At 41.2% G+C, this 25961-nt stretch overlaps 1 protein-coding gene across 2 annotated transcripts in view; it reads left to right on the top strand.

Annotated features, from left to right (window-relative positions):
* Positions 1 to 25961, top strand: part of LRFN2 (leucine rich repeat and fibronectin type III domain containing 2) — a 157479-nt gene that overhangs the window by 106832 nt on the left and 24686 nt on the right. Inside the window, exons 2-3 of one of the 2 annotated variants that reach the window (XM_075749030.1) lie at positions 10227 to 11619; positions 19474 to 19935. In XM_075749030.1, coding sequence (XP_075605145.1) covers positions 10247 to 11619; positions 19474 to 19507 — 1407 coding nt within the window. In that variant the 5' untranslated portion in view covers positions 10227 to 10246 and the 3' untranslated portion in view covers positions 19508 to 19935. Of the gene's footprint in view, positions 1 to 10226; positions 11620 to 19473; positions 19936 to 25961 lie in introns of those variants that run through there. The other variant, XM_075749029.1, reaches the window with a different exon arrangement.

Genomic DNA, 25961 nt, shown 5'->3' with positions numbered 1-25961 from the left:
GTATCAAGACAATGGTAAAGTAATCCAGGAGTTAGTGTTAAGGCCAGGTTTCTTCCGCAGAGATGCAGGCTCACAGTCTCTCTTTTCAATGTAATTACACAAACGCTGTCCACAACACTACATTTGTATTAACAAATTGTACAGTGACACATCTTATGTGTGGAAACATCACAAAGAGAAGGTATGAGAGTCGAGGGAGCTGGGTTTTCCAGGAGGAACTTGGTGAGTAACCTTGGGCAAGATATTTGAGCCAGATTGTGCCACTTCTTACTCACCTGTAAAGATGAGGTGGTAGTAGTAGTAGTAGTAGTAGTCTCTTCTGTAAGGTGCATTAAGAACCTGATATGAAAGAACAGGTATTACTACCAAAAGTCCATGCCTCCTTTCTCTTTTCTGCCCAGTGGCACAGCAGTTTGGAAATATATAACTGTATAACCAGATGTGACATGGTCTACAACTTTAAAAACCCAATATTCACACAATAGAAATAATGGGAGTGTTAAGTCCTCCAGAGAAACAGTGAATTATTCTCCTGCATGGGAATCGGAAATTGAGAGTGACTAGAAAGAGCAGATTTAATTGACAAATCTATTTCTGTCCAAACTAACTGAAAACCAAGAAATAACAGTAAAAAGTTTACCAGGCTGAAGAAAGAGCCCGGAGGCTGTGGAGACCATGTGTTGTGTCATGCAACAACATAGCAGAGGTCACACGTTTCCTTCTCAGACCTCTGCTGACCATAAGCCAGCCACAACAACAAACCGCTGGCGCTGTATTCCCTGTAACAGGGCACCTCTGCTGCAGGATGCTCATGCTAATACGCTTAGGAATCTTAATCTGGGACATTCAGGAAAAATAAGTTTTTGTCTTCTTACAGGGGAGAAAGAAAAAGTTAAGTGAAACTTATCCAAGGCTATGTATCAAGACAGTGGTAAAGTAATCCAGGAGTTAGTGTTAAGGCCAGGTTTCTTCCGCAGAGATGCAGGCTCACAGTCTCTCTTTTCAATGTAATTACACAAACGCTGTCCACAACAGCGTTTTTGTTAGTGCGGTCTTTAGTTTGTCATGCCAATGTTTCATAGCAACTCCAAGTCTTTGCATGTGACTTTCTGCGCCAAATTAAATTTATGAGAAACATCAGAAGAAAGAACTTTTTGTATGTATGTCTTGTTTTTCCTACTAGTGCCTCTTTGAGTGTAGGTTGTACAAGAAAGGAAAACCAGTCTGTATTGCAAATAAAGAATACTTCCTAAGGGATATTAGACAGAGTTTGTCTCTAGGGCTAAATGAAGGGTCAATTAAAAAAAAAAAAAAAAAAAAAAAGATACAAGCCTAGATAAAGAAGAGAATCCCAATTTTAATTAACCTCCTATTCCTTTGATGTGGAAGGAAATAAGTACATATAAAGGCTTTTATAAGAATTAGGGTAAGCTAGGGATAAAGAGCTACCTGAGGAGCTGCTGTTATGGCTCAGAGCCAAAGGAAATTTGGATGCAGATGATGAAAACAGGCCTTCAGTTATATCTGCAGAAAGCAACAGGGTCTGTTGATGGACATTTATGTTTCACACCATAGGCAATATCTCAGAGAGAACTGCTCCTTATTACCTGTCCAGCTTTCCATGTGTTCAAAATGAGTAAGGGATGGAGTAACTGGTAACTTCTCTATTGTGCTGATAAAGCAAAATGCAGGATTGCTGTAAAGAACGAGATAAATAAATGAACTGGATGGCTAAAAATAGCAAAGGGGCTCAGCTTAGCCGACTCATGAGTTTGTAAATGAAATCTGATCAAGACTGGTACACAGCATTAAAATAGGAGGCAAAGGTAAATGTTGGGGGGCATTAAATCAACAAACAAAAATGAATGGACCGGCAAGTGGTCTAGGGGAAAAAAACCCAAACCAACCCAAGCCATTTCTAACTAGTGTTGTTGAAAATGCTATTCTGCATTTCCTGTGTCCCTCTCATTGGGAAATCAGCATCCTCCACAGATGTGGCTGCACTGAAAACCTCTAAGAAACAGGTCAAATAGACCTGTTGTTAATGCAACGCATCCCCATGCCTGGGAACAGAGTATTTCTACCTCTGGGCAGGAGCCACCAGGTAACTGCTCAGTTGCTTTGGGGTTTCTCTTAGCCCCCACCTGCAGCTTCTCATCTGTTGGCTCAGGCAATTCAGGGACAACATCTTGCCCCTGAAGTGACATTGCATGCAGCTGAAGTAAATAGATAGATGCACATGCACATATCAAGTGGCGTTACCTAAGTTTGTCTGTTTACCAAATGTCTACACTTGCATTTTCTAAATGGTCTCTTTCTCTTCAGTTTGCTTTTATATGCTTACAAGTAACTGTCTGCATGTTTAATTTTTGTGCATATTCAAAAAAGACACAGGTAGCTAAGCAGTGTTTTGTCCCAACAAATCAGGCAGTTAAAGCCTGTGCTTTCCAGTCAATGAAGGTAGAATAATGAAAGTGCAGCTATTTTCACAGATAAAATCACACTTGTCGACAAAATCTGGTTATGATTGTTAAGGTTATGATGTGACACTCACAAGTTGTGGCTAGAGCTAGATAATTTTTTCTATTTGGCCAGAAGTTTTACCCACTGATATATATCAGTCCATGTTGACAAAAGCTATTTGTAAGATTGTTCAGGTTTCACGACACCACTTTAGGGAAGGTATTAAATGAAGCATTCAAAATATTTGTTTCTACTGTTTCTGAGATGTAATGTTTTCATTTTGAAATGATGTGTTTTGTGTAGGTATTTGCCTAAAGTAGCATGATTTTTAATGAATGAGTAAATCAAACATGCCTATTGGATTCACACTACAGGACTGAATTAATTTAGTTACTACAATCAGCATTCAGGAATTAAAAATTGAACCATAAGGTTTGAGACAGATACAAATGAAACTGACCTTGACATTGAAGGTAAACATAATTCTAGCATAAAAATTTCCATCTTCTGCAGCACAAGAGATTTCGGCTAATTGCTAAGTGGAATTTTAAGCCCATGTTTCTTTTGCTCTGTTCTCTGTGTGTGCACGAAGGCTTTTCAGTCCAAGCTTCAAGTGGCATGATACCAGATAGGACAAGGTCTAGAGATTAGTTATAATGAAGTAGTGGCATCCGTACCCTTTGGGTGGAAACTCTCCTGTTTTGTTAACTAGGTCACTAAATAATACTCAGATTTGCACGGTGTGTTTGCAGAAACAGCAGCCCCCGCTATAACAGCAGTGTAGCTATTTTCACAGAATGGTGTTACTATGACAGTTCTTTAAAAAACATCTCAGAAACATGGACCTTCAAGGCCTGTTGAAGTGAACTGGAATGGGGCATCCAGGTTCCCTGAATAGTTTTCGAGGTCTGCATCCTCATCGGCATTTACATCCCTGAGCTGTCTGGAACACACTTTTCTGTGGAAACTAGTAGAAAGTCTGGCTTCCAAAGGATGTGTGTCCCTGACTGACCTACTCCTGAATTACATTAGGTCTGCAGAGTGAACTTACTGCTTATTAGACACCAGAGAACCTGTACAGCTCAGACGGCCTTAACAGTAGAGTGGACCGCCTCTTGTCTAAAAAGGCTGAACTCAGGTTAAAGCCTTTTCAGCAGACAGGATATTAATAATATCTCTCTTCTGTGTGGATGCTCTGATGCCCAACAAGAGATGGACTCATGATGCATTGTTTCCTTTGCAGAAGTCTAATAAAGCTAATGAAGTGTCTCTCCCCTGCTTTCATGAAACTTACTCTATATTCTTGAAATGCGTAAGTAGTAAATATTTCTGAGTAATTTGCACTTCAGATTTTATCTGAAGTGATGAAAATGTCCCAAATGTATTGTGGGGAAGTGCCAGACAAGCAGATGCTCAGAAGTACACAGAATGTGTTCACTAAGTTTTATTTTCTCACAAAATGAATCTCAAAAGCTTGACTAATTTTGCACATTTCTTAAAACCCAATGGCTTATAATGATGTCTTCATTTCAGCAAACTGCTAGTAAAAGCGAGGTAGAATCTAACAGACTTACACCTGGTTTCGTCTTGACTTAAGATCTCTTGCTGCATTTCATAGGAACTAGGATGTTAGCACATCCTAGGATGTAAGTGCTCTAAGGTCACTAAGGCTATTAGACACACACACTGCCCAGCAGCCAGGGGTCCGTATCTTTGGCAGAGAAGCTACAAATATATTATATGTCTCCCGATCAAAACTAATGTGAAAAATGAAAATCCTCATGTACACACATATGTGAGGACATACACTTTTCCATTAAAACTCAAAATGCCCTTTCCAGGTGATGTCTATCAAGAAAGTGACTCTAGGAAGGGAATTTGTACCACGTATTTCAAGAGCTCACCTAAGCAGCACTGCTAGTAGTTTAACTATGTCAAACAGAAACAAGGTGCTGATATTTTTGATTGACTGAAATTTCTCTGGTAAGATTTAGGGTTACTATTGTCTTTAAAGCATTACAGATGTTAAACCTTCATAGAGGAGTCCAAGGTTCTTTTTTTGGCCAAAGTAAAATGATATGTGAAGAGCTGAATAATTGCAGGGGTTAACTGTGCTGGAACATTAGCATATCGATTTGTTCTTTTAGGGTGTATGGAAAGTATTGCTTTTAATGGAAGAAATGAGATGCCTTAGTAAACTAGGAGACATGAAAGGATGAAAACTTTTATCTGCATTTAAGCTGTGAGGTTCCTGTGCCATATATCATCAGTGCTATAGCCCTGTACTTCAGCAGAAAAACTGCTGTGAGGTCAGAGCTTCCCCTACCAAAATCCCACAGTGAATAGAGGTTTGCAGTGTGTAAAGTAAGGTGTGTTCCACCAATTCATAGCCTGGTGGTGCAAGGATGCTCAGGTTGTAAGTGAATTATATCTGATCTAGCTCTGTACCTGACTAGCTACATTGATAATTTGGGCTTTTGAGAAATGCAGTGCTTCAGTCTTGGGAATGGTAAAGGAATTGAGTTTAGTACTTAAAAAAAGAAATAACATGACTAGTGTCATGGAAAGATCAGGAAAGAATTATGAAAAAGAAAGAAAAGCTTCCCAAAAATGCACACGAATAAACATAAGTTTTGCCAATGAAAGACTGAAAGAGACAGATATCTTCCTGTGTGAGATACCCCTGCCTAGGGAAATATTGGGTTATTTCCTTGAGGATCTGTTGGATGGATTAAATCAGCCTTCACAGAGTGAGCCCTCTTGACAATTATCTTTTATGGATTATCCTTACCTCTGTCCTGGATCCAGTTACAACCAGTTCTTTAAAGACTTCAACCATAACAGAAATGTTCCTACATTTAAGACCATCCTATGAGTCAATTCCATTTGGAGGCATGCACCTCTTTGGCATAGCTCTTCCTAAATGCTACTAGACTAGGACTGCTTCCAGGGCTGGGAGCGCAGAGCAGGTAGGACGGAACCCCAACTGCTTGGAAAGGTGTAAACAAGAGAACAACACTTAAATGAAACAAACCACATAAATGAACCTCATGGTGATACTGGGGTAGTAAAATATTTTTGGTTGCAACCTTGCTATGGCTGCAGTGTTCAAGAAAAATTGTATAAAAGGCAATACATTTCTTACAATTCACCCAAAGTTCTTTTTTTCTGTTACTGTGGAAGCAATTGTAACTGTTCCCCTCTGTGATTTATAAAATATAAGGTGGCTAGAGAAAACAAGCACTTCACATGTTAGAGCTATTTATTCTTTTCAATAAAACTAGCTCCTAAAAAGGCCTAGCCAAAATCTAAGTTGCACTGTACACATGCACGCCTGATGATAAGCCACTTTACCCCAAGGCATGCAGCAACCCAGGCAAACACAAAAGACAAAAGCTAAACAAAAGTAGCGTTAGTTATCCTGAGTTTGAGCCTGTAAGCACATAGGTACATAACTGACTCTAAACACCTGAATGGTCTCACAAATGCTCACAAAGCTAGCAGTGGCTTAACACTCAACCCATATTTCAATGTATGTAGTACTAAGGATGGATTCGGATGCAGAGACATTTACATTCCTTACTGCCACGGTCGTCCCTTGGTGACGTAGGCATAAACTACCTGCGTGGATCAGGGACTACATGAGACCTACCTTTCCCACACGGTTTTTGGCAACGCAAGGGATTAAGGAGTAATTTTTGTCCTGACACAGTCCCACCCCATGTTACACATTGTAGGTTAAACTGCTTCAGAGAATATGCATGAAACTTCACCCATTGCTGCAGCCCTTTAAGCTTTGTAGCTGGGGGATAGATTTCCCAGTCACAGAGGTTCACTGAAAACAGAGGTAAGAGAAGGTTAAGAAAAAGGAAAAGGGCAGCTCCCAGAAAAAAAAATCCAGTAAAAAAAATAATCCAATTCCTCCACAGCACCTACAAAGCTGAAGAAAAGTATATGAACTCACCCATACAGTCCCGGGAAGTTTGGTCCCAGGGCGCTTGGAGGCAGAGGAATCAGAACTGCTATCCATCCACCTCTCCTCTTTTTTTTTTTTTTCTTTCTTTTTTTCCCTGTGTGCTGCAGCTATAGCTTATTTGCCTGACAGTTACCTTGTACTTGGTGCTGTGGTATGCAAAGGTTATTGGAATTTATATGCAAAGCTCAATGAATATAGAATTAAAAAATGCCTTAGAGACATTCCTGAAATGAGATGCCAAATCTCAGAAGTTGTATCTTTATGAGGAAAATTTGAATACAAAACACCAAGGTTTATGACTGTTGCACGTATTAATTCATACCAATCCATGTTATAAGAGGACTAAAGGGGCTATTTTTTATCTTGGGCTGAGACAGGAACTCTGCCAGATTTACTGACTTGCTGTGAGAAATCTACTTTATCTGGCTGATAGATACCTTTAAAATGTAAATCAGAATGGTGAGTTTATCACAAGGCTACCATTAGTAGACCATAAAATGCTTGGTGTTGCAGGTCACAAGAGATTTTGGGAACAAGGTGAGCAAACTGGTCAGCAAAACCAGACCCTAAACTTGACACTTTATTTCCTGTCTTAAATGAAAGTTACCAGAACTAAAATAAAAATAATTTTTATTATACATCCATAGCATTGGTAGCTAGCAATTACCATGACTTTGTGTGAGAGTCTAGATTTTAGAATATACTATTATAGTTGTGCAGACTCATGAATTCTTACCTGATCTGTGACCCAGGTACTTTGTCTGTCTGGAGAGAAAAAGGAAAACCAGCTGCCCTATGAAAACCCCAGATGTTCTCTTTAAGGAGACCTACCCATCTCTGTTCTCTCCAACCTTTGGGTTTGTGCCATATTTGTTGTGTCGTGAACTGGTCACTTCAGGAGTACCTTGTAGAGCAACCCAAGGCTCAGAAGCTTGAAATGCCAATGCTGGCAACAGATCACAAAGGCTAGAAATTTCCGCTGCAGACAACCAATATTTACATTAACACTTTCAAATGCATTCCATAACTGGAATGACAGCAGCCATGGTATTTCCATCCTATTAGAGTCGTTACTGATTTGTCCTCCTGCTGGTAAAAGCACATATTGCGCTCTCTGTGTCTTTTCCATGCACACATGCAAGCACACACAGGCAGATGATCAGCTTTCAAGGCATCCACAGATGGTTTCCCCATCAGGGTTTACTTTGCCATTTAGATCTCCTGTTTCACAGCCTCCTCTCTGTGTTGCAGTCCCTATTTTCTGTAATTAACTTCTGTTCCTCCCCCTATTTCTTTTACAAACGCTTTTCACTCTGATGCTTAGAGTCAACCATCTCCCCAAAGCACTGTGATATTTAACAGCATCCGGAAAAAATGTGGTTAGAGAATTGGGACACTTAAAGGAGACACTGCTCTCGTAAGTGTGCATTCACATTTTTGAATAGATATTCAGAGGGTGGGAATGTAGATGAGGGAGAAGCTATGAAAGGGCTTATTACTAATTAACTGTATCTATTTTTCCCCCTTTTAAACTGCTTTTTGTTTATCATTTCAGCTGGTAGGGTAATACACTAAATTAAAGCTGCAGAACACAATTATAATTAAGATTCAAAAAGCCAATTGCCTGTTAGTAAACTACCAATTGATAATAACCTAAGGGATATTTATAGCTCTTTGCTAAGTATGCCACAGATTTGCATCAATAACATACTTGCTAATCTCCAAACATTCAGTAGCCTTTTATTTACTATTGAAGGTAAGATTACTCTCAAGCCATCCTTTCTAAAAGTATTTTGCTTTCATCTTGTTTCCAGAGTTCAGCAAACACAGATGCTTCAGTCCTTTCCTCTCCTATGAAATAGTAATAATGGTATATAATTACCAACATCACACCATACAGAAAACCTTGCTATAAAGAACATACTATACATAGTTCAGTACTCACAACATCTTGCATTTCTACAGCTCCTTCTTTCTGAGTCATCTCACATATTCTATAGAGGAGAAACCAAACTGCCTTACCCAGGAGAGGAATCGGCCACCTTTGGGTACAGCCCCAACCATAGGCCACTAGTTTTCGTTCCTTTCACAGGGAGGTGGAGCAAGACCTATTTAAAGAGTTAAGAAAAATTACTGAAGTGATGGATTTTGTTTTGTGTTTGGTGTGTGTTACTGTGGGATTAATAACTAACCTTTGTAATTTCTTTTAATTATTATAAGACATCTGCATAACTGTCATTTCAGCTGCGTGATGGAGTGTAAATAGTTGCGATGTGGCTTTTTTTGTGAAATGTGTTTCTTGCATCACGTGTTTGCCGAAGTTTGAGTGGCCTCATAGCACTAATTATTGGAGTCATGATGAGACCCTAGGCATTATCCCATCATGTGTACAGCAGTAAGAGAACCAGCTTAGGCACAAGTGACTGCCTGCCATCCACTACTTCGGCACCGGAGGGGCAATTGATGAAGCATGAAGGTGTCTCATCTCTTATTGTGCCATGACTTCTCTTGAAACACGAGTGCCGAAAACTGCTAAGCGTGTGAGCACCTAAGTGATTGAGAAGAGATATGGCGTATACCAAGCAGTGAAGACACTGATGCAAAGTTACATGGTGGAGTAATGTAGGTTAAATTGAGCCTGAATTGTGGCTGTAGCTACTGCCACAAGTGAGGGGCTTGGAGACTAGAGCACACCTTCTTGGCAAAAAAGCCTGAGAGATCCCTTACAAAAATATAACTCTTTGTCAACTATTCCCTCAGTGGGAGAATGAGAGTTAAAAATTAATGATCTGCCCATTCCTTAGCCCTCCTTGATAGCGGGGTCCGGGCAAGGGAGAGGCAGGTCAGCGAACCTGTGTGAGAAGATATTCCCAAACCTGAAGCAGGGCTGTGACTTCTCCCAGCCACAACTGGCCCTCTGGCAAAGACAAATGGGCAGGATGCAAGAGAGGGCTGTGGACACAGACGAGAACCCCGCTGTCACTACAACAGAAAGGATTGCAGCATGAGGGTGTCAGACAGCTTGCTAGGAGCCTAAGACAGCACAGGTTTCCCCTGCATCTCTTTTCTTTGGAGCTAGTCGATGTCATCCTTCCCATAGGTTGGCTGAGTGCAGGATGAATCCAGGTGACAATTATGCAAATGATTTCTGCTTCTTATGCTGCCTATCATGAATTTTATTATGGGTGGGCAAGGGAACTGACTCGCCCCAGGACTGGACAGATAATTACATGGTCATTACTAACCACATTACTGAAGGGTAAATATGGAGTTATTTTTATCTATAAAATCAGCTCTTTCAACCCTAAGACTAATTCCACATTATTATGCAGCAATATGTAATTACTATAAGACAGCTTCTACCCTCAAAGAAGCAGGCACTATTCCAAATGAAATCTTTCAGGGTTTTAAGTAAACCATGCAACCTGATGGCAGGATTTGTCCTCTACCAACTACCCAATAAAAATTATAGAACTGTAACTAGAAAATAGGTAGTCACAAAAGACCCTATTACCAGGCATAAGCACTAACATTTCATATGCCATTCAGATACGGAACCAAAACCAATTTCTTTTTTTTTTTTTTAAGAAAGAAATGTTTTATGTGGAGAAACATGTTGCTATAACACTTAACCTTACCATCTCAGAGTGCCGATCACTTTAGGTTTGACTAGTGAGAAAAGGCACTACAAAGTCCCTCTGGAGGTAGATATTAGGTAAAATATAAGAGGAAAAGTAGCTATACCATAACTGCTGATGTTCCTTGTAACTCTTTTCATTTCTTGCAGATACTGTCGCGTGATTTACCATGGAAAAATTGCTCTGCAGCATCCTGGTGTTTGGAATGGCTGTCATGGTCAATGCTTGTCCCAAATATTGTGTCTGCCAGAACCTGTCTGAGTCTCTGGGGACTTTGTGTCCTTCCAAGGGTCTCCTATTTGTACCACTAGACATAGATCGAAGGACTGTTGAACTCCGACTTGGAGGCAACTTTATTATTAATATCAGCCGACAGGATTTTGCCAATATGTCTGGACTTGTTGACCTTACTTTGTCGAGAAACACCATCAGTTACATACAGCCCTACTCTTTCACTGACTTGGAGAGCCTTCGGTCTTTACATCTGGACAGCAACAGGCTGCCTGACATTGGAGAGGATATTTTGAGAGGCTTAATTAACCTTCAGCATTTGATTTTAAACAACAACCAGCTAAGCAGCATCTCCGATGAAGCCTTTGAGGATTTTTTGCTGACATTGGAAGACTTAGACCTTTCCTACAACAACCTCCGAAGTATTCCCTGGGAATCTATAAGAAAGATGATAAACTTGCATCAGCTCAGTTTGGATCATAACCTGATAGATTATATTACAGAGGGGACGTTTGCAGATCTTCAGAAATTGGCCAGATTGGATTTAACATCCAACAGACTTCAGAAGCTTCCCCCTGACCCTATATTTGCCAGATCTCAAGTAATTCCATTAGCTGTTACCCCGTTTTCTCCACCTTTGTCTCTCAGCTTTGGGGGCAACCCACTGCATTGCAACTGTGAGCTACTGTGGTTAAGGCGACTTGACAGAGATGATGATATGGAAACTTGTGCTTCTCCTCCAGGTCTAAAGGGAAGGTACTTCTGGTATGTACGGGAGGAAGAATTTGTTTGTGAGCCTCCTCTTATTACACAACATACTCACAAGTTGCTGGTTTTAGAAGGGCAAACTGCCACACTGAAATGCAAAGCCATTGGGGATCCCACCCCCATCATTCATTGGGTGGCCCCCGATGACCGTCTCATTGGGAACTCTTCGAGGACAGCTGTCTATGACAATGGCACCTTAGATATCCTCATCACCACCTCCAAGGATTACGGGACATTCACATGCATAGCAGCCAATGCTGCTGGAGAGTCCACTGCGACGATTGAGCTCTCAATTGTTCAGCTCCCCCATCTCAGCAACGGCACAGGCCGAGCAGCCCCACCAAAATCCAGGCTCTCGGACATCACCAGCTCCAGCAAGTCTAATCGTGGAGAAACAAAAGGCCCACCAGAAAGGGCTGTCCTGGTGTCAGATGTGACCACTACCTCAGCTTTGGTCAAGTGGACGGTGAGCAAGTCGGCCCCTCGGGTAAAAATGTATCAGCTGCAGTATAATTGCTCGGATGATGAAGTCCTGATCTACAGGTAAATGCAATTGCTGTTTTGTCTTCTGATGATGGCAGGGGGAGGAAATCAGAATATGAAGTCTTTTACTCTTAGGTCATTGATTTGACTTTGAACAGAGGTAGCACTGCCGCTGCCACTGGTAGCATTAGCAGTGCCTGATAAATTTGTGTTGTGCCTGTCAATTTATCTGTTGGTCTGTTCATCACTTTTCTAAGAAGTCATACATTACAATCTCTATAGTATTCATTCTCCAACAACAGTTTTTTTCAGTAAAATTTGCAATTTAGGAAAAAATAGTACCGCAGTTGGTAGCTTCCTTACTAGGCTTAACAAAGAAAGAAAAACTTGACAGGCTAGAAGTCAGAAGTTTCCCTTTCCACCTCCTGTAGGTGGGATTGAAACATACTACTGAGAGAGGAAGAGATGTGGGAGGAAGTTTGTGCTGTCTACCCATAACACAGGCTCTAATTATTCTGCGATTCAAGATTCGGGGTTGTTAGCAAGAGATTTTTCACCTACATGAAAAAAGCTTGTTTCTTACTTCAATAACATCTGTTTTACACAACTGTAATGGCTGAAAACTTTGGAGTATTTAATGTTTTATATCACATTGAATGCAAGAACAGATAGAGATAATTTCAAAAGCAAGCCCTGAATGTTCGTTATGCTCCTCCAGTTCTACAACACCTCTGATTTTTAATGATGTGAAGAAAGACCCTCTCTTGCAGTGAACCTAACTGTGAAAAAGAAAGAAGCAATAAATGTTAGGGATTAAAAAATGGGTAGGGAACTTCTTAACAGTACAGGAAAACAGTGTTACTGCTTTTTGTTTCTGTCTTGGAAGAATGATTGATGTAGTATGTTCATGCTAATGATGAATCCCTAGAAACCCCTCCTTTCCTGCCTTTTTATTGCAGAGGCAGTAGTATCAGATGCATTGAGCTGAAGTCTTGTCTTTGGATACATGTGAGCTACGAGCAGAAGTCAGAATCTCGGGGCAAAGTAGAACCAAACACATAAACTCCTATAGCTTTACAAGTATCCTGAAGCCAGTGGAGAAAAAATGGATCTGGTAGAGGAATAATGGGATTTGCATTTTGAATCTAATTTGAGAACAAACTCTGGCCAAAACATAGTCAAAGCCATTGATTTCCTCGGTGGGCTTGGGGTTGTTATCCACTGGTCTGCAGACTACTGTGTCCTGCAGCAAGAGCTGAGGCACCAGTCAGGTCATGGTACTCAGCCCACAGATCCCAGAGCAGACCTTGCTGTTTTCTTCCTTATCATAGTGTAATTTTCATTAACCTGAGAAAGTCAAAATGAGTGGTAGCAAATACTCATGTGACTTTTTTCACTCATTATTCTCCTACAATGAAATCTAATTTTAAAGTTTTGGGTTTTTTTCAGAACTGAATATTTAGTCGACATGGACAAAATTTTGTGTCAGAAATATTTTTCTCTCAATCAGTTGTAGAACAGAAATAATAAAGTGATTTATTTAGCTACTCCAAACTTAGTCACTCTTTTCCAAAAGTTGGAATATTGACCAGCAAGTCCAAAGAACATTGTTATAAAAGGGTATTTATTCAAATACTGAAAAAATCTGAGGAAATTCAGTTCTGCTCACTTCCATTCCACAATTATTAAAATACTTTGAAATAATCAAATCAATTAGCAGGATCAAATTATTTGCCTTTCTCTGGCTAATGTACTGTGGAACTGGTGCGTTAGCTTTGGGACTTGCAACTATTCAGAGTTAAGTAGAATGAAAGGATAAGATAAAACTAAGTAATGATAGAGTAATAGGAATAGAATGAAAGAAAACATGCTAGTGTCAGTTTTTCCTGAGGCAAAGCTTTTGGCAAAAACTCAACAGTATTTAAGATCTTGACCCCAGCGGAAGGCTGAAAAAACACTCGGAAGGATGCGTGTAGTCATATGACACTGTATATTGAATTTGGCCCAGTGAACAGGAATATCCCTGCAACCAGAAAGAGATGTTAGCGGAGGTTGTCAGGTGTTGGAAGTGATTGGATCTTTTGATTTGCCAGAGAGGAGGATGGCCAGGGTAACTAAAACAATGTAGAAGCGAAGACATGCAATCTAGTAGCTGGAGGTGTGAGAATCGGGTGCTGTGGGCAGAAATAAGAGAAAGCTGCCATCTTGCCAGCCTGGTCTGGAGGAATAAGTGGCTGTCAAGATGTCAGGCAACCCTAAATTCTTTCACTGCCTTTCAATGAGGTTCTGGCCCTTTGTTGCTTTACTTGGTTGTGGCTCAGTTTTCCAGAAGCACAGTGAGGACCATGCTATTTCCATAAATCTCCCATCAGGCCTTTGTGAGTATTCATTGATGATGCATAGCTTTTTTCATTCACAGCTCTCAAAAACACTTCACCGAAGAAAACAAATTTTATTTTTCTACATTTTGCACTGGGGAAAAATGAAGCATAGAAAGATGAAGTGAATTGTCCAGCATCTGAGAGTTAATCAGTGGCACTCATAATATCAAAACCAGCTTTTATGACTTTCAGCCAGGGAACCACTCAGTCCCTTTGAGTTAATTAACTAAAGCTGTTTTGCTTTAATTGGTCAGATGCATGTCACTGCAATGAGCGTGTAGAAAAACCTAAGGGAAAAGGATTTCTACAGTGCTCTGCTCTATAAAATGCTGTGTATGTGCTAAATGGGATGTGATACTGCTTAGCTGCTGAAATGATGGGCACTTAATATACATTAAGATACGTCAGTACGTCAGGACTGAGGCACGCTGGCTGTGCTCAACTTGAAGGGATCCTGCCTCACTACTAAGAAATGTATGCACAAAAGGCAAAAGTTTGCTGCATTCTCTGCTAAGAATTTTTCATGAAGGTTGTATTCATAGCAAAAGAGTGAAAGTAGAAATTCTTCCTTCCCCATTGCCAGTAACATCTCTCCTGATCATTACCTAGGACACCATTCCCATTCCTGCTTCCATCCCAGCTGTGATCTTCCACTTGCAGGAGCTGCAGATGGTGCAAAGGGGACCCTGATGGGGTGCAATGGCCCCATGAAAATTCAAAGGTGCGAGAGAGAGTGGCAAGTGTTGTTGTTGGGCCTCTTGATTTCACTGAGCTGAAATGGTATCAGAGTCTGAAGTTTGGCTCTGGATACACCAGTGTCATCATGATGAGGATTAGCGGGACGAGCACTGTTTGTCTGCTTCCCCTATCTGACTTTCCCTTGTATTGCTGTCTCAAGGCCATTGCTGAAGCTACCAGCAGGTTTTTATCTCTTTCAGTGGATTCAGGATGCATATTTCTGATACTGATCTAATGAGCATGGTCCTGGATCAGCACTCTGTTCTACACGGCTTCCCAGAGTGAGAAGGAGAAGCTGAAGAGAAGGGAGTGATAGCTTGTGTAGATGTCTCAAAGAAGTAGTTTGGTCAATGTCAACTTGCAAAGACAAGGACTGCCCCTAACATTGGCACCAAATCAATAACCTGAGGCTGCTTAGAGGTGACTTGCTGTATTATCTCTTCCACATCATTGGCAAAAGGGAACGTTCTCTCTTTAGTGGGGCATGTGCTTAACTCTTAGTGGTATCTCAGAGCTTCCTTTTTGTGCCTTGACCTGTGCTCATATTGAAAAAAGATCCTGCAACAGGGGCCTGTGCTGGAGTTGTGTGTCACACACAGGTGAACACCATTGCTTTACTGATCTATGTGTGCTCCCAGTTAGCTCTTTCTCTCTCTGGCTTGTTCTTGCACTGTTTTTAGTAATCCTGCTGTCAAGATAATGACATTGTTTCACCTGGAACAGAACCAGGATTCCTGTCTTTCTAAGCAGAGAGAGAGGAAAGTTTGTTTTGCTTTTTGGTTGGTTTTTTTTTTTTTTTTACTTGCTTTTCTTGGGTTTTTCTCTTGTTTTGTATTTTTTCCCTTTTTCTGATTTATGTTGCTTATTCATTCTAACTTTTCTTTCCTCTTCACTGTCCTTAACTGTCCTATTCACCTTTGCGCCATTCAAACCCATGCTACCTTGGACGGAGAAAATGGAAATTGTTGGTAACGTTAGAAAGCCACATCATGGCCAGCAGGTGCCACAGAGAGAAGATAATAGATTGCTATCTATGTCTTCTGTTCATATACACAGGTTATGAGAGCAGGCCCTTTTAAAGTGGAAATTAAAATTTCAGTGAGAACTGCAAGTAATTTTTTTAAACTGCTGTCACATAATAAGGTCCTTGGCTGGCATATGTAGCCATGGTTCATGCTGCTCCAATCCAGCAAACTGAATATACATGGGCACTGATGGGATGCACCCACAAGTGATGAGGGATCTGGCTTGATGTCAGGGCGAGGCCATTAACTTTGAACAGTCATGGCAGTTGGGAAAGATACACGAGGACTAGAGGAAAGCAAATATCACTCCTATCTTCAAAACAGGCAAGAAGGAGGACCCTGGGAACTGCAGGCCAGTCAGCCTCACATCAATCCCTGGGAAGGTGATGGAGCAACTAATCCTGGGAACCATTTCCAGCAATGTGATGGACAAGAGACTATTGGGAGTCATCAGCATGGATTCATAAAGTCATGCGTGACAAACCTGATAACCTTTTATGATGAAATAACTAGGTTGATAGATGAGGTGAGAGCAGTAGATGTTTACTTTGACTTCACCAAGTCTTTCAACACTGTCTTATAAGATTCTTGTAGAGAAGCTGATGAAGTATGGGCTGGATGAACAGTGAGATGGATTTAAAACTAGCCAAATGGCTGAGCCAGGAGGGTTGTGATCAGTGGCATGAAGTCCAGTTGGAGACCAGTAACTAGTGGTATACCTGAAGAATCACTACTGGTCTACAACCTATTTAACATCTGTTCCTATTTAATATCTTCATTAATGACCTGTATGATGGTGCAGAGTGTACCCTCAGCAATTTTACTGATGACACAAAACTGTGAGGAGTGGCTGATAGACCAGTGTCATGCTGTTATCCAGAGAGACCTCAACAGGCTGGAGAAATGGGCTGAGAGAAACCCCTTGATATTCAACAAGAGGAAATCCTAAGTCCTGTCCCTGAGGAGGAATAACCTCATGCACCAGATGTGGTGGGCCCACCTGGCTAGAAAGCAGCTTTGCAGAAAAGGACCTGGGGCTTCTGGTGGACATGTGATTGAACATGAGCCAGCAATGTGCCCTTGCCATAGACAAGGCTAATGTGCTGCGTTAGGAGTATAGCCAGTAGGTTGGGGGAGCTGATCCTTCCCCTCTGCTCAGCACTGGTGAGGCCACACCTGAAGTATTGTGTCCAGCTCTGGCTCCTCAGTACAAGAGAGACGTGGGCATGCTGAATAGAGTCCAGCAAAGAGCCGCTAAGATGATTAAGGAACTGGAGCACCTCACATATAAGGAAAGGCTGAGACACCTGTGACTGTTAAGCCTGGAGAAGAGAAAGCTCAAGGGGGAACTCATCAGTGTGTACAAATATCTGAAGGGAGGTCTGTGTAAGAAGACACAGTCAGGCTTTTCTCAGTGGTCCCCAGTGCCAGGACAAGAGGCACCATCTGAAGGTGCACAGGAGGTTCCATCTGAACATCAGGAAACACTTTTTTACTGTGATGGTGACTGAGCAGTGGCACAGGTGGCCCAGAGAGGTGGTGGAGTCTCCATTCTTGGAGATATTCAAAAGCCATCTGGACATGGTCCTGAGCAACTGGGTCTAGATGGCCCTGCTTGAGCAGGGGGGTTGGACAAGATGACCTCCAGAGGTTCCTTATAACCTCAACCATTCTGTGATTCTATAATCCTGAATGCCGCTCAGGTGGGCACTTCCTTTGACACTGTAAGCTAAGCACTGAAGAAAAGATATTTGTAACTGTTCCTCTAGAAAAGTATAATACAATTTGCAAAGGTGAGAGCCAAGTGAATTTGGGTATGTTTAGATAGTTATGGGGGTTTTAATGCAACAGCTTTTCCATTCTTTCATCCTTTTCTGTAATATAAATCACCCTTAAATACACATCAATGACAGAAAATATGTATTGTACCCATTACTTTTAGCCAAGACCAGAAGTTTGTTACAAAACGCACAACTGAAAATCACTTCTTATTTGAAGGAAAAACATGCAGGAAGAGTAACCAATGTCCCACAGAGAAAGGGATGGAAGAAGACCAGAGGTTTGCAAAGCAATGTCTGTCTTTAGACTCAGGGTTAAAGGAGCAAACACTAGGAGACCTGCTCTATCGTAGAAATCCTTCCTGTTCCTGGAAAAGTTGAGTACATTTTTCTCAGTCTAGACTCTCCTTTCAAAAGTGTTTTAGACATTTAAGAGCATCAGGCTTATGATTAGGCACTGGCATACTTTATTCATTTTGAATAAGGGATTGAACTGAAATACAAAAATCTGGAAAATAGTATCTTTGGGCCTCAGTTTCCCATCTGTAACCTGGGGTGACAGCGCCGCCTTGCCTCATAGGGATAAACACATTAGAAAATATTGTGGAACCAGGAGCACACATATATGAATAGAGAGACTGTTGCTTTGAAGTCATTGTGTGATCTGCAGCAACAGGGATCGTCATGAATGATTAAGATGGAGCATTACATAACTGCAACACTTGAATTCAAGTTAGGCATCTGGGGACAGAGATTGTGTCTTTTTTATGTGTAGAGCACCCTACATGATGTGGGACCAAATCTCAGTTTTGGCCATCGGGCATTGGTGTAATATATAAATTCACCAGTCTTTCCAAAGATGAATAAATCTGCAAGTGTTTTTTAGAACTTCCCAGGTCATACTGAGCCTGCTGGCTGTGTTTTGAATTAAAGCAATGATGCAGCCACTTAAAAATGTGCATCTGAAGTGCGACGCTGCCATTAGATTTATGAGAGATTTAGATCTGTTTTATTTTGTGGTATTTCATACTAAAAGTGATAAAAACAACCGTACAAATTAAGAATTACTGTAGCACTATAATCTCCCTAGCTTATAAATTCAGCACTGGAAAAAAAAAGTATTTTATATATCTCTGAAAGCTTATTTTTTCGATATATATTTTATGTAGCAGGCGGTCTAAGCATTGAAATGTGAATAAAAAGCTCCACATCTCCAGTCTATTTAAACAATGGTACTATGGATTTGATTACTTCAACAATATAATAATGATTTATATTTACACAGCTCCTTTTACAGCAAGCGCTTTACAGACTGTCTGAACAGAGATCACTCCACCAACCACTGCTATCCTGTCACCTCTCTGTTAAATATTAGCTGCAGTTTGGTAGTCAGGTGAAAGAGCAGCTCCATTTTATGAGCAAAAAATACCTTTAGCATTTGCACTTCTGGATACTTTAACCTAGATAGGAAGTAATTAACTGAGTTTGAATTTCCCACAGCATAGCGGGATAAATATACCCATGCACTCTTCTAGTTAATTGCATGTCAGTAAGAAAATGCTTTATGATTAAGGTGGTGAAAACTTCAGAAATAGCTGAGTTACGTAAGGATATTCTCCCAAACAGCAGTGCCACACTGAACACGACGTCGTGCATCAGGGAGGATGCCACTATCTAGATTGCTAACGCTTGTTGCAGCGAAAGCCTGTTGTGCAGAGGTGTACTAGCTAAAGACTGAAACCAGGGGAAGCCCTGCCCTGTTGCTGTTAGGGCAAAAAATCTCAATATCCTGATGCTGTAGTAAAGTGTGGCTACATTACTTTCTTTCTGTGGAAAGTTAGAAATATATATTTCTGGTAATTTTAGAAAAGGCAGAGGATTAATTTATTCTGAAAGGCCCGAACATCTATCCTTACTCGTGATTTGGACAGTGGGTTCATACAGATGAAGACTTATGGGTAAATGACTGCCGCTCTTCTACCCTTTTTTCAGTTCCACCCTTGTCTCCAACCTGGCTAGGCACTGACCTTCCTCCATGGCTCACAGCTGGTGCAAAAATCCCTCCTCACCCTCAACACGTGAGCTGAGCTATTCCAGTTGGATTCTATCCAGGATAAAAACCTTGATTTGGTCAAAGCATTTATATATTTAAACACTGAATAAAACAACCACTGGGAGGAAGGATATCACATGAAGACATTAATCATCATGTATTCATCATTTTTATTTGACAGGTCGAGACAGCAAATGTATAAAAATAAAAACCTGAAGTCACAGTCCCAAAGAGAAGCAAAATTTATATAAGCAGAGCAGGAGAAAGTCTGACATGAACATTTGGTACTTCAGGTCGTCGGAGAGTGGTTTGCAGCAGCAGTGTGCATTGACTTCTCGAGGACCCTCGGCAAGTGCAGCCTTGCTGAAAGGCATCAGACTTAATGACGAAGATGCTTCACAGAGCACGTATTCTGGGACTATAGGGTTTTATTTGCTTCTGCTGAAAAAAATTTCATCTAGTCTTTTTATTTTGTCTTTCTTAATGCGAGAAGTACAGGGACAAAGGATATTTTAGGGTTGTTTTTTGTTTTGGGGGATTTTTACTTTTTTTTTTTTCCTTTGCAATATGAAAAATCTTTGAAAAAAATAAAAAGAAAATGCAGTGAAAATGACAAAAATTACATATATTGCCAGATAATGAAGTGGACAATAGTAATATAAATTAGGAAATAAAAAAATAATAGTATAAAAATAAGCAAGAATTAAAGAAAAGTAGACGTATATCTTAGTATTGTCACTAAAGTTGTCCTAGATTGTTGTGGCAAACTGTGATCCACCTGATGCTTGTACAGAAACTGAGGAGAAATCCATTGGTCAGAGCCAGTCTAGCTCCTCATGAGCAGAGGCAGACCATGCAAACACTACCCAGACCAATATTTCCTTGCTTGATAACCAGCACCTTTCGCTATCTTGGAGGCATTCCTATTTCCTTCAAAGTTTAACAACTGTCAAACAACATTTAGTGAGGTATGTGGAGAGGTTGCATGCTACAGCTCTACCTCCAAGCTCTGCCTCAGGAGCTGAATACAAAGGCAAAGAGCCTGATTCTCATCTCAGCCCCTGTTGTGCTGCTGGGAAGTAACCCCACCAAAGCCAGGGGTGTTGCATAGGGTGGAAAGGAAATCAGAATCGGTTTTCAGCATAAGACAGCAGTACTCCCGTTTTATCTCTGCTGCTAATTATTTATTTAGCTCATCAAAGACAGCATTTTTACTTGCAGGGAATTCAGGATGAGCTAATGCTTGCCCATAACATCTGCCACAGCCCCTCTCTTAGCTGCTCCGAACACAAATGCCGGGAGCTGTCCCAACCCGTCACTGGAATAATGAGCTACACATCTGATGCCAAAGTGAACTATTGAAATAAGATTTTGATTAAGCTTCAGGTGAGTCAACAATCTGATGTCTAAATGAAAAGTTTTAACATATTCAGTTTCATATCATTCCTGAATATTAAGAAGCTGGCGCACAGCTGCACAGTTACCACTATCTCTCACATTTCAAATCTAGGGCAGACTTACAGCAGTTCATGTGCTGCTCGGTGCAAAAAAAATTGTTGCCATTTGCTGACTGCTCAACAGTAACAACCTCCCATGTCATTCATAGTCATGCAAAGTAGTAATAGTTAGGTCTGATTTACAAATGTTAACTGGTCAAATGCTTGACTGAGGGCTTGACACAAAGCCCTCAGAAATGAGTAGCCACCATTGACTCTGATGGGCTTTCACTCAGCCTGAAAATATTGTGGTTTAGGGATTACCACTATTTTCTAGAGAGGCAGATGGAGGAAGGAGGTTAAATGGTTTGCTCAAGGTAATTCAGAAAGCCAGTGGAAGAAACAACATGCCTGCAGAATCACAGCTGGGACTAGTCCGCATTTAGCTCTCAATGTCTTCCTAATAAAGTCCTTCCTCACATTTCAAGTTCGATCATTTGAAATTTTCTCTCTGAGGAAAGCTAGAAATACATATTTCTGATAATTTTAGAATGATTTGGGGAGAAAACATAGCATTCTTGGTGTTGTTACTGTTGTTAAATAAAGGTTATAAATCTGTTTGACTTGGGAAAGGCATCTTCAATAGTATCAAACTCAGATCAGGACTTCACTGTAAGCATGTACCTATACAACAGAGGTGTGTCGTCTCCTTAAAGTAATAGTGAAAACAGTGAGGCTTGATTTCCTCCGTAGTTTGTATATGTAATGCACATTTAAGCACCCAAATGCTCCACTCTACGTCTGAATTTTCACTTCTTCAGGTGGTACCTGCAGCAGGTTCCCAACATTCCTTGTCTCTCCAGTGCTGATCTGTTGTGGTGTCAAGAGATCCACAGTAATCCCTTCCTCATTTTGGGTAACAGCTACTGACATCTGGGTCCTTTTAGGAGATGTGGAAAAATTATCAGTGACCACAGAGCGTGACAACTACTCCTAGTCTTTCTAAATCTGTATCTGAGGACTTCCTCCTTCCCTTCACCCTTCACTTTAACTGGGACACCAGCAATCCAGGTAATCTCCAGACTACTAAGAAATCTTTAAGAGTGGCAACCCCATAGTAAAAGTAGTGGCTCAAAAATACCTGCTTGAAGGAGAGGATGATTTATCTTTATCCACAGGTGTTTTGCAAGAGACTTATACATACAAAAGAAAAACTTAAAAGCATATTGTATTCCTAAAACATACTGAGTTCCTAAAATTTGCCTTGCCAGTCTGAGATCATTCTGCTTAACTTAGCTCCCACTTGCTCACGCGCAGGCTCCAGGCTGTGGGTAGGTGAGACAGGGTGCCTTGACAGCTCCTGCCTCCCCAGCCATCTGACACCCTCTGAAGTCACAGAAAGCCTTTTTACTCATGTCAAAGCTGTCTTTGTTTTGGATTTTTGGTAGGAAGGACTTGGAGGAAGGCACCTGCTCCTACTGCAGCAGGTTCCTGATACTCCTTGTATCTCCAGTGCTGACCAGCTGAATTCTGGGAGCAGGGATTATTTTGGGGTTCATGCAAGAAATTATGTTTCATTTTTTATGTAGGACTATTTTATCTATCAAATGCATGAGACAAGACAAGGAGGATGGCAGGAGCAAAATAAAGTTACAAACACAGTCAAAATCTAGTGCCTTATTTCACTGCCTTAGCTGCAGACTCACCAATTTAATTGATTGTTCTGCATTTCCTATTATACCCTCTCTCTTTCACACCAGGCTTTTTACTTGTATGCTCAGGTTGTTTTCAGAAAAACTGCATTTTTTTGTACAATGATTGCACTGGTTAACCCTAACATATGATAGCCATGATACAGCTTGTTTCCTTAGAGAAATGACTTAAGACTCATCATTTGAAAAATATAGAACAAAAAAAGACACAGCACTGGACAATAAAACAAAACCCAACAATATACAAGATTAAATAAATTATATAGTAAGCCTTCATTAGCATTAGGTCTTACAAGCCTGGTTATTTTTGGATTTGCCTATAATAGACAGATTTTTCTGAGGAAAATATATGCACTCAGAGTGAGGAAAAATAATTCTTTTCAGGTGATCCAGTTCAAGGTGAATGCAACATTTGTTTCTCATATAAACCTATTTTGAGACTTTAATCGAGATGTTGATTGTGAGTAGTCTTTATGTTAATGCTCTGGTTAGGGAAAGATGAAAGAGGAGGATTTCGGACAGGCTGAGGAACTTAAAACTTGAGGCAGAAATCAGATTCATATTCCATGCAATTTTTTGAGTGTTGTACTTGTAGGTTTTCAATGAAGGCTTGTACAACAAGAAAGTAATTTATCCTTTTTTTTTGTTTGTTTTTAAAAGGGCTTAGGAGAAATGTAGCTCAAAGTTTCAATGGTAAAAAAAAAGAAAATGCAAGGTAATGGAAGTCTTTGAAAACATGATATGGGTTATTTCATTGTCATATTACCCTTTTCCCCTACACACGTCTTGTTTTACAGTCTAATATGAGGGCAGTACAGACATGTACCCTGTAATCCATAATAATCTCCAACAAGCACAAAGGTAATCCAGTCATAGCTGAGGATAACAAACCAGTACTGCAAACTAACGAAACCTTGAAAATACAATGCAATTGAGAAATTTCTATGTCTAAACCAAAATGTTCTGATTTTCATATAGCAGAGAAAAAGCAGCCCAGCCATCAGGCTGATCTGCCCTATTGCCACAGCCCTCCCCATGTCTCATAGTCACAGGGGATCATACTGGGTCCCAGCGCATCTGACAAGAATCCCACAAAGTGGCGCTGCCTAGAGAGGAGAAGGGAATCGGCCTTCGGCAGAGGGCACGGTAGAGCGGAAGCAAAATCACCTGTGTGCCCCGGCACCAGAGAGGGCTGCACCGGTGCTGGGCAAGAGAGAGAGATCCCCAGCCTGGCGTGCTCAGATGGAAAAGGGCTCATCCACTAGAGCCTACAGCCATGCTTTCGGGTGGCTGAAAGACCCCTGTAGACAGCAAGGTAAGGCTATGCCGTAACCCCCTTCTGTTCAGCTGCTCCTGGTTTACAGATTCGTTTATTTGCAGAGATGAACAACTTGAGACAGCCAGCACTAGGTGTGAATTTGTGCTGAATTTGCCCATCTGTCCTCCCTCCCTTTCCCCTTGCCTCATTTTGAATTTGCCTAGGTTTAAATTTTGTAATATATTTATTACCTTATCATTTACTTCATTTTGAAAAAAACAAAAAACAAAACAAACAAAACCAAATAAAAGAGCTGCTTGCTCAACCCAAAACTTTTTTTTTTTTTTAATTTTTAAAAATTACCTGTTTGTTTATTTAATCAACTTGGATTGTGGAATTGATTCTTATGTAGATAATCCAAAGCATGCTCTGAATTCTTCTCAGAGTGGGGATTGCACAGGCAGTAGCTGCCCGATAGACATATGGGCAGCTGACAGCATCAAGGCACCCCACCAGCAGCTCTGTCGTCTGGCAGATTGCCTCAGAGTCAGGCTTGATGAATCAGTCCTTCTGCCAGCGCTGGGAGGGTGGGGGACGCCTGTGCCTCTTCTCCAGAAAGCTGCTGCAGAATGAGAAAGATACATGGCAGTGATCGCTGAGCATCCCCGCATGTCATACTGCAGAGCTGGGATGGCGGCATCTAAATGAACTTGAGTCTTGCTAATTTGAGTATGTAGAGGCAGTATTTCAGCTTGGTTACTCTGGGGCCACTAGCATGGTGCCCTCTTTTCTCTCTGCTGCGTGCAGAGGTTCATGGCCTGGGGGTGCCATGGGGAGGAATTTGACAGCGCTGTCAACGTTTAGCAATGAGAAAGGGGAGGAGGAATGAAGATAATTGGCTTGAAACTGTCCTGTCTCCCTTTGCCTCTTCCCTTTCATCCCTAAAAGGGACCCAGATGTTCACGTAAGCTGAGCCGGCAATAGAGCCAAGAGGACCCCTGCTTCTCTCCTCCGCCCCTTAATCCTTGAAGCCTCCCCTGGTTGCTGTTTGAGGCGACAATGTGGCAGCGCCTTGCTCGCTGAGCAGGCAGAAGGAGGAATGGCCACCATGAAAGGAGTCACCTTCAGATCCTGGCTCCTCCTGTCCAGGGCCTTGTACCACCCAGGGTGACTGCAGCCACAGGCTGCTGGCTGAGCAGAGGGCAGTGACAGCCCCATCTTCTCTGGGTAGTGTCAGACAAACCTCCTGCACCCTCAGTGGCACTAGTGAAGCTGCAATCTCTCTGCTGGAAAAACAGTGCAGAAGTTCCTCTGACAGACGCTTGGCACTTGTATGATTTGCTTAGGGAGATGAGCCACATTGAGGACAGAAGGCTACATGTATGGCTAGTAGTTTAAATTCTATTTTCTTTCTCTGGGAGCACTAACGTCTTATGAGGTGAAGGACTGTTTGCAAGGGGAAGGATGAAATAAACGCTGGGAGCAGGATTCTCGCCCATGAAGAGTGTTAACAAAAGCCTGAGGGACAGTAACAGCCCCATTTCAGGGCTCAGTACTGCACCTTTGTACAACACCAGGTTGGGATGGGATCTCCATTGGTAGCACAGGTGGTGAGACCTTGTTCTGTACAAACTCTGCCTATTAAAAGCATTCAAGGTTTTAGCTGTTTGGGATTTTTTCTCCCCACTAAAACATAATATTGTTGTTTGTTTCACCTTTTCTCTTTGTTTTCCCTATCCAGGCTCTCTCAGAGTAGATAATTATATTGGCTGTGGTTTAATTAGCTAATTATGCCAGAGCTGGAGTATTTTTCAGAGTAAATCCTTTTATTTATTTGTTCTTAAGCAGCTTCCATTTGGGTTTTCTCCTACAATTTTCTTTGTATTTCATTCTGTGGCAGCACAGGTGTTTACAACTGGTTTCCTTGAGGTTTATGAATATGTTGGTTGTCCAAGTGAAGTGAAAGGAATAGCACTCTGGAGGGCAGAGGTGGCATGCTTCTGGGAGTAGCACACTGACAG

The sequence above is a fragment of the Balearica regulorum genome, chromosome 3 (genome assembly GCF_011004875.1).
Source record: "Balearica regulorum gibbericeps isolate bBalReg1 chromosome 3, bBalReg1.pri, whole genome shotgun sequence".
Classification (NCBI taxonomy): domain Eukaryota; kingdom Metazoa; phylum Chordata; class Aves; order Gruiformes; family Gruidae; genus Balearica; species Balearica regulorum.
The sequence above is the reverse complement of the archived record's forward strand: the minus strand, read 5'-3'. Positions and strand labels throughout refer to the sequence as shown.